Here is a 20039-nt window from a genome sequence, read left to right on the forward strand (position 1 = left end):
TTTTTTGAGAGGTTTTTTGCTATAGGGTGCGTGCGCTCGCCAGACAGAGAGAGACATAGAGACAGAAAGCGAGAAATCGCCCCCCAGAGGGGATGGTCACGCCGCAATCCCTTCTCCTCCATTCTCCTCTCGGGTCATGGGCACGCACGCACACGTGCCCGGCATGAATTTTAAGCCACCGGGTCCAGGACGCGAACTGTGGTCAACTACGTGGGAGTCCAGCGACATAGCCATTACGCTAACTGCTGGTTCCCAACAATGACATCTTTTTGATGAGCCATGGAGAAAATTCTACTCAAGCTTTCAGTATGAGGAAAAGGAATGTGTCTCCAGATAAATACTTTAAAATTTAATGTGATATTATGGTAACCTTAAAACTTAGCATGCCGCCTTCTTTCTTTTTTAATTTATAACATGTGGACCAAATTCGTGTTCATCTCTACTGACTATACAGGACAAGACATTTTCTAAGTGCTCATTTTACTCATTATTTTCTTTCTTTCTTACTAGATTTCATCTTACATTGGGATTACCAGTATAATACAAAATACTTAGTTAACTTTTAATTTCAGAAAACAATAATCTTTTACTATTGTATATGTTTCAAATATTGCATGAGACATACTCATACAAAAGATTTATTTGCTTTTTAAAGCTAAAATTTAAGTGGAGTTTTATGTTTTATGTGCTAAATCTGATCACTCTCCCTCATACATTATTTTAATTTTTTTAAGGTGTTTGCCATAGTATGAATGCACTCTCCAGAGGCAAAGGGAGAGTGAGAAGGAAAGTGAGAAATCACCCCCTGGGGGCATGGCCACACCACAATCTCTTCACCTTCATTCTCCTCCTGGGATTTTGGGCATGCATGTACATGTGCCTGGTGTGTTTCAAGCCACTGGGTCTAGGACTTGCCCCATGGTCGGCCACCACACCATCTGCTGGCTCCTTATTTTCATATATTAATAAACTGCCACAGATCTTTTGTGGAATGCTATTAAAGAATAAGTGAATGAGTGAGTAAATGAATGAATGGATATATGGGTGAAAAAATGCACCCCTCATATGAGGAGACTTTTGAGGTCTTCATAATCTTCAAGGAGAGGACTCAGAATTTCTTTGTAATGACCCGTAATAGAATCATAAACAATAAATTAGACTGACTTTTTAAATTAATACCATACAGCCTTTTTGCCACCCACCTCCTCTGCTCCCTTTCTCCCTTCTCTCCTCTTTTTTTCTTCCTTTTTTCCACTTTTGTTTCTCTCTGTTTCCTGTAGCTCTCTCTTCCTTTACTGATATCCTAATGAAAAAGAGAAATTTGGAAGCATTTTAGATTCACACCAACTAGGGGAAAACAGAGATATGAGAAAAGAGTAAAAGACTTAGGGATTATTTAACCCAATGATGGGAAATCTGAGTGTGGATTTAATAATAGCACCAAGAGGTTTTTAAAATTCTCTTTCGAAGTCACTAGTAAAAAGGTTGTATATAGTTGTGCTTTGTATGTAAAATAAGGCGACTGTAGGAGTTTTAGCTTTTTGTGATAAATATGGAAGGAGTGTATTATTGGCAAGGACATTGTGATTCAGTATAATGCTCAGGTCAGGTACATTTATGGAGGTTGTCCACTTGGGAAATTACTACGTAATTTATGTCCTTACGAAAGAGTCCTAAAGTACATTCTGAGCTCTCTTATACAGTTAAAATCATTCTCTCCATTTACAGCATCGTCTACAAAATCTTTCTTCCTTCAGTTTATCTTTTAGAGTGAAATATATGATGCCCTAGGGAATTATTTACTTCCTGATAACACTGATTCATATTGGCTTCTCTGTTCCGAATGGCTACATATGCTTTTTCTTTTTTTTAAGTAATTATTTAAATGTATTTACTATTATTTTTTAAAAATTATTTCTTTTTATTTCGATTTCTTTTGACATGCAATCACTACCTATGCTTCATTTTTAGCCTTCTCAAAATGTCCCTGTGCTCTTTGTTTCTAGGAAGCTGCTACACCTCATGTAAGAAGCCGGAGATAAAATGAAGGTTTTTCAGTGCAAGATGCAGTGCCGGCTACTTCCAGCTTTTTTGGCAATTGTTTATTTCTGCACCATCGTCCAGGGTCAAGGTAATTAAAAACTTAAAAAAAATTTTTTTTAAAAATTATTTTACTCAACTTTATTTATTTATTTTAATTTGACCAGAGAGGGACCGAGCGAGGAAGAGACAAAGTTAGAACGCAAGTCACCAGGTCTGGGACTCAAACCACAGTTGAGCATGTGGGAGTCCAGCACCCTTAACCACCACACCACCTGTTGGACCCAGTAATTAAAAACTTTAAGAGCATCTGTAAGATCCGGGACCCTAGCCATAGTGATTCTGAATATCATGTTTATTTTATTTATTCTAATAGCATTTCATTGGTCCACCTGTGTTCCTGGGTAGGGTACTATGTTTTACTCAATTTCATCAACCTTTTGTGCTGGAGAAATGTGCCACAGCTTTCATATAATCTCACTAGTGACTGAACATGGTGACTTTGTATCAGTAGGTTAAGTAGCTAATTTTCTTTTTCTTTATTTTTTTTCTATAGGGTGCGTGCGCTCGCCAGACAGACAGAGACAGAGAGACAGAAAGCGAGAAATCACCCCCCAGGGGGGATGGCCACACCGCAATCTCTACTCCTCCATTCTCCTCTCGGGATCTTGGGCACGCACGCACACGCGCCCGGCGTGAATTTTAAGCCACCGGGTCCGGGACGTGAACTGCGGTTGACTACATGGGAGTCCAGCAACATAGCCATTACGCTAACTGCTGGTCCCAAGTAGCTAATTTTGAAAGTGCTCTTGAAAAGGCGGTGCAAGTTTAACCAGTGAGTGTCAAATTTGCACATTACACAATCAGTTCTCTTAGTCAAGAGCTAGAATGTGTGTGTATGATTCTGAATGATGCCTTCTCTCTCTAAGAGAGTATCTACAAAATAGTTATACCACCTTATACATGACCTTTGTTTTACTCTTTTCCTTAAGGCTGAGCACATAGTCTAAATATTAAATGGGGTATGACACTGACTCTGATATACCATTTTAAGAATTTCTAATGACGGCTAGCTTTGTTTTAATTGGACTTAGCTTGTGAAATTTACTTTTTGTATTGTAGGGCATGTGCACTCACCAGAGAGATGGAGAGACAGAGAAACAGAAAGCGAGAAATCACCCCCTGGGTGGATGGCCATGCTGAAATCCCTTCTCCTCCATTCTTCTCTCAGGATCTTGGGCATGCACACACACGCACCTGGCAAGAGTTTAAGCCACCAGATCCAGGACTCGAACCGTGGTCAGCTATATGAGAGCCTAGTGACATAGCCATTATGCCAACTGCTGGTCCCTTATAAATAAAGTTTTATTGGAGCACATCTGTGCACATTTATTTGCATTTTTTCTTGTTGTTGTTTTTATGCTACAAGGGTAGACTGAAGGATTGGGAGGTATAAAGGCATGGAGAAAAACTGGATACTAGAGACACTGTGGGAAGAGGGTGGCAAATGGGGGAAGGATGAGAGCAAGGGAATCAAGGGGGAAAAGAAAGAAGCAAAACATTTAAGAGACACACAAATGGGAAATAACCTGTTGATGATAATATGTATGGCGAACTAAGATATAGTGTATTCAAGATGGGAAAAGTCATTTGGTGTGCTGTAATGATATGCAGTGATTGAATATAAAAAATAAACTAATTGAAAAAAAGGGCGGAATTCAGTAATCATGGCAGAGACTGTTCCTTCTGCAAAGCTGAACTTATTTATTTATCTTAGAGTTTTTGTAGTTGTGCAGACCGAGGAGTGAGTGTTTAGGAAAATACGTGCGACCTTTGAGAAACCTCCTTATGCTTCTACGGTGGCATCACTTAGTTCATGTTTGATTTTGCACAAGGAATAAAGGCTATGAATTGCTTAACTGGATTGGTTTTCTGCTTTGAAAGCAATATAGTAGTGAGTTTCCATGGGTTAGCCAATATTGACACTAACATGGAAAGCCATATAGATATTTTTAGAATCTTGTTCATGAACAAAACAGGAAGAAGAAATGATGTGCCGGAAAAGATGACCAGATCTGCATTTCCAGGACCTGTAATATGTTACATTCCATGGCAAAAGGAATTAAGATACCAGACAGAATAAGATGAATCCACTAACCTCAAAACAGAGAAATTATCCTGGCTTATCTGGGTGGACTCCATATAATGGCAAAGAGCTTTAAATAGGGAAGAGGGAGGCAGAGGAGCCAGGGTCAGTAACTTCGCTGGTGAGATTTAGCCACTGCTGGCTTTGAAGATAGAAAGGGTCAAGGAATGTGAGAAGTCTGTAAAAGCCAAGGCGAGAAAACAGATTCTCTTTATTCTATAGCCTCCAGAAAAGAGATATAATCTTATAAACAGCTTGGTTTTAGTCCAGAGAGACCCATTTTAGACTTCTGACCCCTGAAACTGTAAGATTATAAAAATGTCTGCTATTTTATCACTGAGACTGTGAAATTTGTTTTGTGCTATAGAAAGCGAATAGTATTAAAAGGCAGGTGGAGAGGGGCTGGCAGGTGACGTGGAGGGAGATAAGGTGCTGGATTCCACATGGCCGGCTGTGTGGTTTGAATTGCCAATGCTGAGGTTTGAAAATCATGCTTGGTGCATATGTGTGCATGGGGGCCCAAAATCCCGAGGGGGAGACGGAGGAGCAGGGATTGTGGTGTGGCCATACACCCCTCCTGCCAAGGGGTGATTTCTCTCACACACCCTGCCCCAGTAAAGCTCTGTAACAGGAAACCAAAAGAAAAAAAGCATATTGGAAATCGATTCTTTCCCTTAACTGTTAATTAACAGAATGCCCTTTACTACTTAGTCTCTATCTAATATTTTATGAAAAACTGTGCCTCTCTAGAGACTATGAACCTCCTTATGCTTCTAAAATGGCATCACTTATTTCATGTTTGATTTTAAGCCATGTTAATACCTTGTTTATACCTCGATTATTCTAGCATCTTATTTTCAAGAAGAGTTGTTAAATTAACTGGAATACACAAATAGTAATGTCTGGTTACAGGGAATAAATGTACATAGCAATTACAGAATGAAGGCATCAATACTCAGAATCTCGCAGTAAATATGTACTTGGTTTTAGCAGTTTGTTTTAGATGGTTACAAGAAGGAACTACTGAAAGTAAAGGATAACTGTCATTTAAAAACCTCAAGGCATATAAAATTAGAGACTTTGCACTGGGGCTAGTTAACTTTATAAAGACCTCTGTGTTAACTCAGTTACACATATTTTTTGCTGTTACTAGTAGTCAAACATTGGAAAGTTGTGAATATTTTTGTTACTACTATTTTCAGCACCATCATAATGGATCATGAAATTATAATATTTCAGGTTCTAGACAAGATAAAAAGAACCCTTTAGTATATTCCACAGTAAATGTCACTCAGCAATTAGGCAATACATTTAATATAAAAATGACAAAAACTAAGGTCATTTCATTTTTTGTTTTGTTTTATGGATCACCTAAAATACAGCCAAATATTTCTCTGATGGTTTAAAAGACTTTTAAAAATAAATACAACAGAATGTCCCATCCGTTTAACACCGAGAATCATGTTTTAAAGAAGAAAATAACTGTCAGTGTGACCAATGCTCCATTTCCATCAGTCAGCAATTTTTGCTTGCAAATGAAAGAAACTTTCTCTGGATAGCTTAACAAAAATGTATTCACTACTGGATAACTCAAGAGATCATATAGTTCAAGTTAAATAATCGAGTTTTGAAAAAGATAGGAGTTTGGAAATCCCCTGGAATACCCTTTGTAGGAACTAATGGCCATTTTCTTTAGGACATATCCTTGTAACGTCCTTGGAATAAAGTCACTGGAGCTATTTTCCTTCCTTCCATCACTGGACTCAAGTCTCAGATTCTTGGGAGAGTTCACTTGGTCGGGTTTGTGTCATTTCGCCACCTCATAGCCAGAGAAGAATGGCTGCTATTTGATTGTAGGCCAAACTCCATGAATTGGGGTAGGAAGTGTTGTTCCTTAAAAGAAAACCAGGGTACTGATATATACAGAATAGAGGATATGATTATAGATCTTGAAAAACACAAAATAAGGAACCTCCAGCAGATAGCATAATGGTTGCGTTCCTGGACTCCCATGTGGTTCAAGTCCCAGACCTGGCAGCTTAAAACTCACACTGGGCATGTGTGCCCCTAATCCTAAAACGACAATGAGGAAGAAGGGATTGTGGCATGGTCATTTCCCTTCAGGGGTGATTTCTCACTTTCTGTTTCTCTCTGTCTTTCCAGCGGGTGTGCGCGCCCTATAGCAGAACTCTCTCTGGAAGAGAGAAAAACACAAAATATGCATTGCAGCACCCCTGTGTTAAAAGTAGTGTCTTAATAAATTAATGAGAATAATTTATTAGAAAAAAATCTTTACATAGGTTTTCACTTGTCAAAAAAGGAAGATTTTAATTGATTTGAAAAAAAGAAAAGAAAAGAAAGAAAAAAGAAAGGAGGGAAGGAAGAGAGGAGGAAAGAAGGATGGACAAACCAAGAGCTTAGCCATTTAATAAGCTGTCAAATTGTAAAATAACATTTTCTAAATGCTTGATAGTAGTGAGGCCTCAATAAAATGACAAACGTTTTTACCTGCTTATGGGCTTCTATAGAAATTGCAGTGAAATTTTTTTGCTTGTTTCTGCTATAGGATGCATGCACTCATTTGAAATAGAGACATTGAGGTGGGGAAAGTGAGAAATCACTCCCCAGGGGATATGGCAATGCTGTAATTCCTTTTCTTCCATTCTCCTCTCAGAATTTTGAACACATTTACATGTGCAGATATGATTTTTCAAGCCACCAGGTCCAGGACTTGAACCGTGGAGTCAACTATGTTGGATCCAGCCACTTTACCCCCCATGCCTCTTGCTCACCCCTGCAGTGAAATTCTTTTGAGTTTAAAACAGTCTAACCTCTCAAACAAAACAACACAACAACAAAACAAAAATATCCCTATAATTTTGGTAACAAGCCTACCCTGAAGGTAGAGTGGAAGGTGAAAAGTGGATCCTTCTCAGTTGCACTTGAAGATGGAATTGATAAATTCACAAAAACTGTATTGCCTTATCCCATACAGAAAGCCTGACTTCACTATGCAAAGGGTATTTGTTGCTTCCTCTGGGTTCTTAGTGTGTGCCTGAAATCCAACCTCACACTTGAGTTATATCTTTCTAAAAAAAAATCAAGATTTGCATGGGCACATACTAACTTTTGAGTCAAGTTCATGCAAGCATTTATGATTATTCCTGGAAGCTATGTAGATATAGCAAGAGTACTTCCTTTGTGCTTGCAAAAAGAAAAATCGTGGTTCTGTGTATTAAATATACACAAACTTTTATTCCATCAGATAAGAGTAATGATTTCTCCACTGCACTTACAGTGTTTTTGTCAATCTCACTGCCCTTGCTTTGGCCTTAGTCCAAGGCCTTCTAAAAGGAGGGGCCGGGGGATGCGAACTTAGACATGGGTGTGAGCTCATGTTTCTTCTTAAACTCCCATTTCTTCTTTTCAAGGCAAAATTTAAGAGAAATGTGAGCTTTGTGTCTAACCCAGATTTTCTTCTAGTGATTGCCAGTATTATGCTGACATAGGCAGTAGATGTGGTCTGTTCATAAAACTTACAGTGGTATTGCTTTTGGCTAGCCATTATAGTAGGACTGCAGTCATCTGTGTGATGTAAATGATTAATGAATTGCATATTGATAGATTTGGTTGCTGCATTTGTTTTATACTTTGTTTCTTTGAGCAGGTCAAGAGAGAGAGGGAAAGTGACAATCACCTGCTGAGGGGATGGTCCTACTACAGTTCTTCTCCATTCTCATCTTGGGATTTTGGGAACACATGCATACACACTTGACGTGATTTCTAAGCTGTTGGGTGTGAGACCCAAACCATAAAGTTGGCCTGTGGGAACCAACCCCCTTAACCTCTATATTGCCTGCTGACCCCCTGCTCTAAATATTTCAAATTGACAGATGAGGATTCTTGAGTATTGTCAGTTTCTTTTTTCTCCTTAAATTGTCAACATACTAAAGAAATAAATGAGTCAGCAGATCCTCTTGAACAGCCTAGATTGAAGCCATCATCCCTTTGGCTGTGCTTTCTACTTGATGGTTCCTAAGCAGCTTTATCTAACTAGTGCATTATCCCAAAACTTAGCCGATGATTTCTACCACTCCGCCAACTTGACTTGGCTCAGAAACGTGGCTATATTATTTAAGATTTTTAATTTCTTTGTTTATATTTTCTTCCATAAATGATAAGAATCTATCTGTAGATAGATTTTCTTTGAAGCTGAAGACCAAGCAAAATAGCAGTTTCTCTGTTAATACAAATATTAGTTTTAGCCACCTTCTTTTATCTGAAAAATAATTATTCTTATGATAAATTCACATGTTCTCATTAACCATTCTTGTCAAATTGAGAACAACAGGAAGCTAACGTTTTTGTTCTGCATGGCTAGCTTTTCTATTCGGAAATAGTAAAGAACAACTAGATAGTATTATCCTGACAATTGTATCCTTCAGAGCTTACTGATTTCAGATGAGTGCCTAATATATAGAATAGCAATTTTTTTCATTCACATGGTCAATGAAGGGTAACTTGTTTCCAAAGAAATAGTGCATTTCATCTGGGGTCAGAGATTATCTTCCACCAATATTGTGATCTTGGGCAAATGTCCTAGCTATCACTCAGTTTTTTAAACAATAAAATTGTGTTACCAGTCACCCAAGTCTGGATGCTGTTTCTTATGGTTAATGAAGTGAGGCTGGAGAAGAGGGAGTTTATTTGTGTAACCAGTTACAGGGAGACAGTCAGAAAGTACCGTCAAACGATCTTGAAAAGCTCAGCATGTGCTTGGTATTTACAGGTACAAGATCAGAAACCACCAGGTCAGAAACGAGCAGAAAAAAATCATTCTTCACTACAATCAATTGTTTTCCCTTGAATAATTATTCTGATTCCTTCAAAAACCCATTTCTGGTTTCTCATTTAGCCATTCTTCAAACAGATCTCTCCATGACTCAGCACTTGGTCAGATTGTTCTTGTTAGAGGCCTTTCTTAATTTCAAAATGACTTCAGTCTTGCTGGTCTGCTTGAAAATGGGATAGCAGTGTATTTTTTTGTGAGAATTAAGTGAGCTCAGCCATTAAAAGGGAAGGGGAACAAATATTTATTGACCACCTACTATAATGTACTATGTCTATGATCTATTCAAAGTTATCTCTCCTTTGCATAAAGTACTGCTCTCAATTTTTCTAAAAATAAAAAAACTTTGGAACAAATAATCATTTGTCCAAGGTTATTTAGCCAGAAAGGGGCAGAACTAGGAATCATTAATGTCTAATTAATGTGTCTATTCCACATACCTATTTAGAAGAATGTTTATTTCCTTTCCTTATACTATGGTACCTAAAGGAGAAAGAAAGGCTGGGCATAAAAGTGGGTAATGAGGGACCAGCAGTTAGCATAATGGCTATGTCGCTGGACTCCCACGTAGTCGACCACGGTTCGAGTCCTGGACCTGGTGGCTTAAAACTCATACTGGGCACGTGTGCATGCGTGCCCAAGATCCCGAGAGGAGAATCTAGGAGGAAGGATTGTGGCGTGGCCATCCTCACGGGGGGTGATTTCTCGCTTTCTGTCTCTCTCTCTCTGTCTGTCTGGCGAGAGCACATGCCCTATAGCAAAAACCTCTCCAGAAAAAAAAAAAAAAGAAAAAAAAAAGTGGGTAATGAGTATTAACTTTTCTGTTAGGTATTTTAACTCTTACTTTTTGACATACTAGTTTAGGTGTTATATAGTAAACCTTTTTTGGGACCAGCAGGTGGCATGGTAGTTAAGGTGCTGGACTCTACATGGCCAACCATAGTAAGAAGGTAGAGAGAGAGAGAGAGAGAGAGAGAGAAAGAGAAATCACTCCACAGAGCGGAAATCACTCCCCAGAGGGATGGCCACACCACAATCCCTTTTCATCCATTAACCCATTAACCTCTTGGGATCTTAGGCATGCTTGTACATATGTTCAGTGTCATTTTGAAGCCACCAGGTCAGTAACTCAAACTATGGCAAGCACAATCTTCTTAGGAAATTTTGGGACATTTACAGAGGGTGCCAACATATGTTTCAAAGTTTGATTTATATAAAAAGTAATACAGATCTACCCACTTTTATGAACTGTCAGAAAACACTATTTGGGGCTGATTCATGACCAGGTGCTATGTATCTTTCTCTTAGGTATAAACCAGCTACACTTGAATAATGGAACAAAGCTTACAGAACATAATTATCTCTATGTGTGCCTGAATGATTTTTACTATGTCTTTTCAAATGTTTTTAAATGAAAGTCTAATTACTACAATAGGTCGACAGTAGCCTTCTCAAATTCTTGTATCATCAGAAATATTGGATTATTAAAGTGAAAAATGTGAAGGCATTCAACAGGATTCAGTAGAGTACGTGATAAAAGCTCACATGTTCCAAGTAAAATTTCATCCTTGTAACATAATGAAAGTATTTTTACAAAATTGGCTTCCATTATTAAGCTAGGCTGGAGTGTTAAATTCTAACACTAAGTCTTAGTTCTTTAGAGTCATACAGTCAGACTTTTTGACAAATGGGTGTCCCTTGGGTAGAGAACAAATGTTCTTAGGTTTGTGATTTTGCACACTGATCAATTCATAACCGGGTTGTAGAAAGAACACATTTGAGGCTGATGAACGCTCGTATATTTTGATCGTTACTCTGATTTTTCTATTTAACAAATGGAAAGTTTAATGTTTCAATGTTTAAACCATTTTTGTTTTCTTTTTCAGTGGCTCCACCCACAAGGTTAAGATATAATGTGTTATCTCATGACAGCATACAGATTTCATGGAAAGCTCCAAGAGGGAAATTTGGTGGATACAAACTTCTTGTAACTCCAGCCTCAGGTAAAAACAGTTTACTGTGTTTTCTAGGGCACTGTTACTTTTCTATACATAGGTAACTGAAAAAGTGTAGTCCACTTGTGACTTTAGGGTCATTTGAAAGCTTTTTGTTTTAGTTAATTTTTTTTTTTTTGGAAAGGTTTTTGCTATAGGGCGTGTGTGCTCACCACAGAGACAGAAAGAGACAGAGAGACAGAAAGTGAGAAATCACCCCCCAGGGGAGATGGCCACACCACAATCCCTTCTCCCCTATTCTCCTCTAGGGATCTTGGGCACACACACACATGCACCCAGCATGAGTTTTAAGCCACTGGGTCCAGGACCCAAACTGTTATATATATTTTAAAATATCTTTCCCTTTTGGCATATACAAAAATATTATGGTCAGCACTATAAATATAAACAAAAAAGAACAAAAAATGTGTTTTACAATCTTGATTGCTGGTTAATAAAATATAATACAATGAATTCTATTTTTTAGAGCTGATTTATCTTTCTGTTTTATTATAGGTGGAAAAACCAATCAATTGAATCTTCAGAACACTGCAACTAAAGCAATTATTCAAGGACTTATGCCAGACCAGAATTACACAGTTCAGATTATTGCATATAATAAGGATAAAGAAAGCAAGCCAGCTCAAGGCCAATTTAGAAGTATGTATTTACAGATCTCTAAGTACCATTGTGAGACTCTGGCCCAGCGCTGGAGGAGTGTGCAGTATATATAGTAGTCTCCTCTTATCTGCGGGTTCACTTTCTGCCGTTTCAATGATCTGAGATTAACCATGGCCTGAAAATATGAAATGAAAAATTCCAGAAATGAACAATTGATAAAGTTTTCAATTGCTCACTGCTCTGAGCAGTTCTGAAGCTCTGTCCCTTCTAAGATGTGAATACTCCTTTTGTCTAGGGTGTCTACACTGTACATACTACCCATTCATTAGTCACTTCATAGTTACCTAGATTATCAGATAAACGAAGAAAAACAAACATAGGGTGTGTATGTATATATATGGTTCAGTATTATGTGAGATTCAGTCATTCATTGGGAGTATCTGTGAAGAATGAGATAATGTATGTATTCTAAGGGATTAAAATCCTGCATTATTTATTTTTATAGATATTTTAAGAGACCTGTAGTCCAGCCTTCCATGAATTCCTGTGATCTCTGACCTTTCAAGACCTTTTCCTACCTATTCTTTGTTTTGGTTTTTAAATACCTTCCCTGGCATTGTTTCCTGAGCCTGACTTAGACACCTTTCCTTATGTGCTTTCTTAGCAGCCAAGCTTTCGGTGGACATTAGAGGAGAGAATGAACAGAGGACTTTCTAAGCCAGGGAGAAAGCTCTGAAGCAGCCTGACCCAGGCCCACAGTTCTCATGGAAAAGTTCTCTTTACATGGAGTTTAAAATTTGTCCACATGGGTCCTGATCCTTCTTCCTCTTATTAGATATTCGTTTGTTCATTGACTCATTCATTTCAAAAAATTTTAACAAATATATACTACATATTTAATATGCACCAGGCCCTGTTCTAGGCACTATCATATGACAAATCCCTGCTCCTATAGATCTTATGTTCTAGTGGCCGAAGATTCCCTTTTCCCAAAGATGGCCTTTCAAATGTGAAGGATAAAGTTTTTGACATCATGAATGCAAAGAGGAAGAAGCCTATCTTGGTTAACTGTCTGTTATTTCATTGCTAAAATGGACTCTATTTAAAACTCTGTTTATTGTTTAACACTATTAAAATATAATAATAAAAAGTTAACAGAATAGTATTATAAACCCTGAGTATTCATCCTCTGGCTTTAGCAATTAGCCACTCACGGCCAGTCTTGGTTAATTGACACTGCCACACCCCTTTCTTGTTATTTTGAAGCCAATCATAGACATCATTTCAAATAGATATTTGTTTTAAATAATAGCTTTTAAAATTCTGCCCTAAAATTAACTCACAAGTCTGAGTAGCCATGGGTTTGGCATTGCAGGTGTGTCAATATTCTGTCTGAATTTCTAAACATCTTACCCCTTTTTATTCTTCCTCTTCTGAGTAATATTCTTAAGACACATCTTGTGGCTTAAAACACAATTTTACTAACCTGTTATCTCTTGAAACTTCTAAACAAAGACAGTTGGTAAATCCAGTTGTCAGCAGGACGTACAGATGTAAATGTTACTTTCTTCTAAGGTTCACATTGTGTGGAAGCTTTGGAAAATGTTTTAATGTTATTTTCAGTATAAATCAGCCTAGTGGCTTGTTTTATTGGCACTGCACTTCAGTTCCCGGCCTCCAACATTCCTGCACGAGTGACTGGAAAACATTTTGTGAGAAGCAGTGAAAGGGATAAGAAGCAATTCATTTTACTTTAGTCTGAGGGTTTTACAATTGATTATTTCAAATATTCCACCAACTGAGCTTCGGAAGAAACACAGGGAGATTTAAAAAGTTTTCCCAGTAGCTTCTTATTCAAAGCACTTAAGAGGAAATCCAGTTGTTTCTGGCTTGGTTTAGCTCTGCTGAGAAAAATCATGGTGAAACAGTTGAACTATTTAGCTAGATAAATGATATGTAAGTATATATATATGTATAGCCCTGCTATTGTTTTTGGCCAGATAGAGGGATTAGTTCTGCCCCAATAACAGTTTGTAAGAATTAAAATTAAAATCAGTTTCCACAGCTTATTTTTCCATTTTTGCATTTCAATTCCATTTACATTTCTGTTACATTCTTGCCCTCTTTGAGAGGAGGCTAAAGCCTGGTCTTTCTTGCCTGGAAAACTTTCATGCCTGGATCCAGGAAAATGATGATCAAGACAAAGTCTGTGGTTATAGGTTCACATTTAGTGTAAGGATTTGGATTCTTCCTGAGCCCATCTTTTGATACACAGGGAAGCATGAAAACTTATCTTTGATTTTTAAACATAGGAAACCACATCCAATCTGCTGGACGTTATGATTCCAAATCTGCCACAAGCAATTCCACCACTCCCACCCTTGGATTTCCTCGTCTGCTGGTTGGCGTGATGACATGTACAGATTGTTGTGCAGGTTAAATTAACTTCAGCACAGAGTAGGGCATGGGAGTGATTGTTGTAGTACCACTTTGCTTCCTCCGACTGTTCTCCACCTCTCTTACATGAGGGAGACAGCAGCTTGGTGCACAGTTTCTGCTATACCTTATATGTGACTTAGTGGCCCAGCTTCTTCAGTGCCCATTATATTTTCTTGTTCATCTGTAGATGGTTTATGGTCTTATTTTGCTAAACTTTCTCTCGACCCACCAGTAGTTTTCTTTAGACTAATGAAGTCTAAAGAAGAAAGTCTAATGAAGAATGTCTTCTTTTGCTAATAATGTCTTCCTGCAAAAATCCTGCCCATCTTTCAAAGTCTGGCTCAAATGTTACCTGTCCAGTGAAGCATCTCCAAATCTCTTCCTCTGGGATTATTCTATTTGTTCCCAGATCTGTTTCTACCTGCAACATCATTCAGCACAATTTCTCTTATATTAAAATTGCAGGCATATTTTCTTTTAGAGAATGTAAGCAATTTGGGGTCATAGCCCATTTGTGGGTGGGGTTGAAGATATAGATTTAGAAATTATCCATAGAAGGATGAGAATTTAAATTGTGGAATGATAAGATTATAGACAAGGTGTACAGAGATGAAAGAAAACTTTATTCTGTGATCATGTTTTTGAATGAGAAGTAGGGAAAAAATCCAAAAAAGAGAACATAAAAGGGGGAGCAGAGAAATAGAAGAAAACCAGGATAATGCCTTTGTAAAAAAATGAGAACAAAATCAATGTAAAGGAAAGTGTTCTCCAAAATGCCAGTGTTTACTAAGAGGTCAGAAAATGAGGTCTGAAAAAATAAGCATAAAAAAATTAGGTCACTGGCATAGCAGGATCAAGGTACCTTGTATTTTTAAATTATTATTATTATTATTATTATTATTATTATTATTTAATCTTAGAATTTAATATCTGGGTACCAGAAAGTCAAATCCAGTTCTTTTTTTTCCTTTTCCTTTTTCTTTTCATTCTTGTGTCTGTTAAATTCTTTTTTTTTTTCCTGAGCCCCTTCCACCCACCCCCTATTAATCACCATCTTCCTGTACAGTCTCTGTTATCTACTCTTGTCCTCCCAGTCTAAGGCACCAGGCTCAAGCTGCCCTTCCCCAAATGCAGTTTCTAAGGAAGGAAATAATAGAGTTAGAGTGACATGACACATTTTAAACATTTTCAGCAAATAGCTAGAAGCAGTGGGAAGAAGGAGGGGCAGGATGTGATAAGGATGGGATTCCTGCACAATATCCTGGAGAAAGCAGCAAGGCTAGTTGAAAGGAAATAGTAGCTTCTCTCACTTTCCAATAAATTTACTGATTTCCATGAAGTGAATGTGACAATTAAATAGGCTGTCTTGTCATTTTCTCACTTTTGCGTTTTCAAGGGATATTTTATTTGTGAACAAACCGTTGCCATTTGGTGATAATCTCAACTACCTCAAACAGCTTAAGATGTCCAGCAATGGCATGAGAACTACTATGGAGTTTTAAGCAGAAAATTCAGTGGGAAGTTTATCTCATAATGTAGGTTGGTGTGAATGTAATAAAGAGCCAAAGGACATTTTTGATCTCTGAAATCTCCCAATTAAAGTGACAAAGAAACAGTACCATTTATTACTAGAAAAACTTATTTTTTTAAGTTTAAAAGGATAATATTATTATGGAGTTCTCCCCTTTTTTCAGATCAAACAATTCCAAGTAAAGATATCTGTGGCTAAGATCTTTTAGAATTGAGGTCAAACTCAGAGACTAAGTACAGAGACTTGAAGACATGACCTGAATGCTGAGCATACTGGTTTTATGAGATATGCTTCAGTCCATGGTCCTCCATTTCCTCAAGTATAAGATGAGGATTATCATGCTAATTTTACAGCAATTATGAAGAATTATTGGGTTGTCAGAAAAGTCATGATGCCTTTTCGCATAGAAAACAAATGTCAAGAGTTTTTCTGACAACCCAGCAGACGTAGTTGACACGTCTGCCTGTGGAGAATACTCAGCCACGGAATTCCTTCAGTTCCTTCCACATTTTCTCATTAACTAGGTTGGAAAAATTGTAGTTCTCATATTTGGGGATGCATTTGTACCATAGAACTAATTTCTATTCATACTTTTAGAGCTTACAGGGCTTTTAGTAAAACTCACTGAATGTATTTTTTTTAAGACTCTAACATCACATGTTGCTATATTTCTTCTACTTTTCTTCCAGTTAAAGATTTAGAAAAAAGAAAGGAACCAAAGCCCAGAGTCAAAGTTGTGGATAAAGGAAATGGGAGTAAACCATCTTTACCAGAAGGTCAGATTTGTGTTTTATTTCTTTCTTTCTTTCTTTTTTTTTTTGTTTTTGATTGTATCATTTGGGGAGTTGGATTGTTTTAATTACACAGGCAGTATGCATGTGCACACACACACACGTTTGCTGGTCCATCAGAAAAATACTATGATCTAATATGACAATTGCTTTTGGCCCCTTTCCATCTCGCCTTTCCCCCAAATGTAATGACTGTCAGCACTTTGGCATGTGACCCTTCAGTCACCCTTCTATGAATATTCAAACATATATGTACAGCTTGTTATCTTAGATTTCTTGTTCCATGAATTGCTTTTGCATGTTGAGACTTTTCCATGTCATTTCAGAATCCCAGAGGTAAGTTATGTAGACTCTCGCACTTGCTGCATACATTAAGACTACCTTTGCCATTTTGAACCTTGAGTGATTTAAAAAAAAAAAATTAATTTGCCAGAGGGTGCATGTGCTTACAGGGGTGGGAGAAGAGGGTAGAAGGGAGGAGAGAGAGAGAAAGTGAGAAATCACATCCCATGGGAAATGGTCATGCTCCAATCCCTTTTTTTCCATTTCTCTGTCCTTTAGGGACTTTGAGTGCATTCACACATACCTGGCATGTTTTTCAAGCCTCTGTGCTGGGATTCCAACCACACAGTCGGCCATGTGGGATTCAGCCTCCACTAGATGGCCCGCGAGTGATCTTACACTAGTTACCCACTTTATCTATTTCCTCACCTTTAATATGTGGAGAGTAAGATTTACCTCACAGAGTTCTTTGGGATAACATGTGTTGATATATGTAAAATACTTAGAATACTGCCTACCTTTGAGTTATATTAAGTATTATTATTAGTCTATCTCATTCTTTTTAATGGCCAGATAGTATCCCATGAGACAGACTATCTTATTGAATATTCCCCAGTGGACATATAAGTATTTTCTAACTTTGACTGTCATAAGTATGTTACAACAGGCATGTTTCTAAATGTGGAAATGCAGGGTTTAAAGGATATGTAAATTTTAGACTGCCAAATTGATGGGTAAATGGTAAACTGTATTGATGTAATCTGAAAAATTGAGTTGCATTTTTTCCTGATAATCTACTCTTCTGCCAGTAGATGAAAGTGCTTATTTCTGCATATTCTTTCCAACATTTGAAATCTTCAATAATTAATACAACTTTTCAATCATATTTAATATCTTTAATTTACGTTTCTTTGATTACTGGTGAGGTCAAGCATTTTATAAACATCTTCAGTGGTAATTTCTACTTCTTCCTGTCTATTTTTGTTTTGTGTCATTTTATATTTTTAATAAATGTATAGAAACTTTCTATGCTTGATTTTAGTCAAAAGACCAAGAAACAATTGAAATTTTCTAAATAGGCTGAATATGAAATCCTTTTTTTGTTGTGATATAGTTTTGCAAATAATTTCTCCTGGTTTGTTCTTTGCCTTGAAACTTTTTTTTTCTTTTTTTTAAAAAATATATTTATTTCAATTTCTTTTATACATTCAATCACATATGTCCTTAGCTTGCGAAGTGAATATTCCAACATGTATACATTTCTCACCAACTGAATCGGGAATTCTATATACATCATCCTCAACAGACAATAACCCATCTCTCTGTCTCACAAATGCTCGCTCCTCCTTTTCTCTGCCCATTGTCCCTCCTCAGTCTATCTTCCTTCGCTCACCTTCTTCCCACACTGTATCTGGTATTTATAACTATTTTATATGTTTCTATATTCTCTAGTCACACAGTTTTGGCTATAGAGTGCAGAACAGTTGGTATCTATTCAGTAGAGACATACAATGTTTCTCCTTCATAGCCTGACTTGCTTCAGTCAGCAGTAAATCTTCCATATTCATCCACTTTCTGTCAGAAGTCAGGACCTTGTTGGGAACCAGCAGTTAGCGTAATGGCTATGTCGCTGGACTCTCACGTAGTCGACTGCAGTTCGTGTCCCGGACCCGGTGGCTTAAAACTCATGCCGGGCGCGTGTGCGTGCGTGCCCAAGATCCCGAGAGGAGAATGGAGGAGAAGGGATTGCGGCGTGACCATATGTCTCTCTCTGTCTGTCTGGCGAGCGCACGCGCCCTACAGTGAAAATCTCTCAAAAAAAAAAAAATCAGGACCTTGTTGTTTCTTATGGTTGAGTAGTATTCCATAGAGTATATGTGCCATACTTTTTCAATCCATTCATCTGTGAGCATTCGGGTTGGTTCCATGTCTTAGTAATTGTGAATAATGCCACAATAAACACTGATGTGCAAGCACTTTTCCAACTAAGGATTCCTCTGTCCTTTGGGTAGATACCAAGGAGTGGGATTGCTGGATCATATGGTAGTTCTATTTGTAGATCTTTGAGGAATCCCTATATTGTTCTCCATAGTGGCTGGACCAATTTTCATTCCCACCAGCAGTGTAGGAGAGTTCCCCTTTCACCACACCCCCTCCAGCACTTATTATTATTATTATTTTTAATCTTAGACATTCTAACTGGGATTAGGTGGTATCTCATTGTGATTTTAATCGGCATCTCCCTTATAATGGTGGATGTTGAGCATTTTTTCATATGCCTTTTGGCTATTCATACATCTTCCTTAGAGAGTGGTTTTTCCAACTCTTTCTCCCATCTTTTAATGGGGTTGATCATCTTTTTTCTGGACAGTTGCTTGAGTTCCCTGTGTATTCTGGTTATAAGTCCCTTATCTGACACATAGTTCACAAAAATATTTTCCCATTCTGAGGGCTGTTGATTCACACTGACTATTGTGTCCTTGACAGTGCAGAAAATTCTTAGTCTGATTTAATCTCATCTCACTTGTCTATTTCTGGGATTATTGAATGTGCTTTGGGGGTCTTATTTAAGAAGTCTTTGCCTACCCCAATGTCTCTCAGAGTTTCCCCAGTATTTTCCAGCAGTAATTTTATAGTTCAAGGTCTTAGGTTTAGATCTTTGATCTATTTTGAGTTGATTTTTGTCAATGGTGAAAGGTAGGAGTTTAGATTCATCTTTCTGCAGGTGAATATCCAGTTTTTCCACCACCATTTTCTAAAGAGGTTTTCCTTTTTCCACTGGATTGGTACCCTTTGTCAAAAATCAGTCGGCTGTTTGTTTGGGAGTTTATTTCTGGGGTTTCTATTCTGTTTCATTGGTCCACCTGTCTGTTTCTGTGCCAATATTGGAATGATGAACACCGAATTCAGGGTACTAGTAATCATGCTGTTTTGATTATCACAGCTTTGTATTACATTTTCAGGTCAGGGAGTGAGATGCTGCCCACTCCACTCTTCTTGCGCAGGATTGCTTTGGCAATATGAGATCTTTTATGATTCCAGACAAACTGTATGATTGTCTCTTCTAGCTCTGTGAAGAATGTCTCTGGCACTTTATTATTTCATGAACTGTTAATACAACTAAAAATTTTTACAAATGTCTTACTTTGAACTTTTATGTTTTCTTGATTTTTTTATGTTATGAAACACTTTCCCTTGTTTCTTCTAATAATTTATAGTTTTATGTTTATTTTATTTTATTGTCAAATATGTCAGATATAAAAAAAGTATAAAAATAATACAATAAGCACATTTCCCAATTGGAGAAAATAAACATTACAGTACAATTGAAACTCATCATTTATCT

General features: G+C 37.4%; 1 protein-coding gene across 1 annotated transcript in view; it reads left to right on the forward strand.

The window, feature by feature from the left end:
• Nucleotides 1–20039, forward strand: part of COL14A1 (collagen type XIV alpha 1 chain) — a gene marked incomplete at its 3' end in the record, with an annotated part of 142763 nt that overhangs the window by 11708 nt on the left and 111016 nt on the right. Inside the window, exons 2-5 of the mRNA XM_006140062.2 lie at nt 2007–2131; nt 10922–11038; nt 11546–11689; nt 16310–16396. Coding sequence (XP_006140124.1) covers nt 2044–2131; nt 10922–11038; nt 11546–11689; nt 16310–16396 — 436 coding nt within the window. The remainder of the gene's footprint in view (nt 1–2006; nt 2132–10921; nt 11039–11545; nt 11690–16309; nt 16397–20039) is intronic.

This window comes from Tupaia chinensis, unplaced genomic scaffold (assembly GCF_000334495.1).
Source record: "Tupaia chinensis unplaced genomic scaffold, TupChi_1.0 Scaffold000017_1, whole genome shotgun sequence".
Lineage (NCBI taxonomy): Eukaryota > Metazoa > Chordata > Mammalia > Scandentia > Tupaiidae > Tupaia > Tupaia belangeri.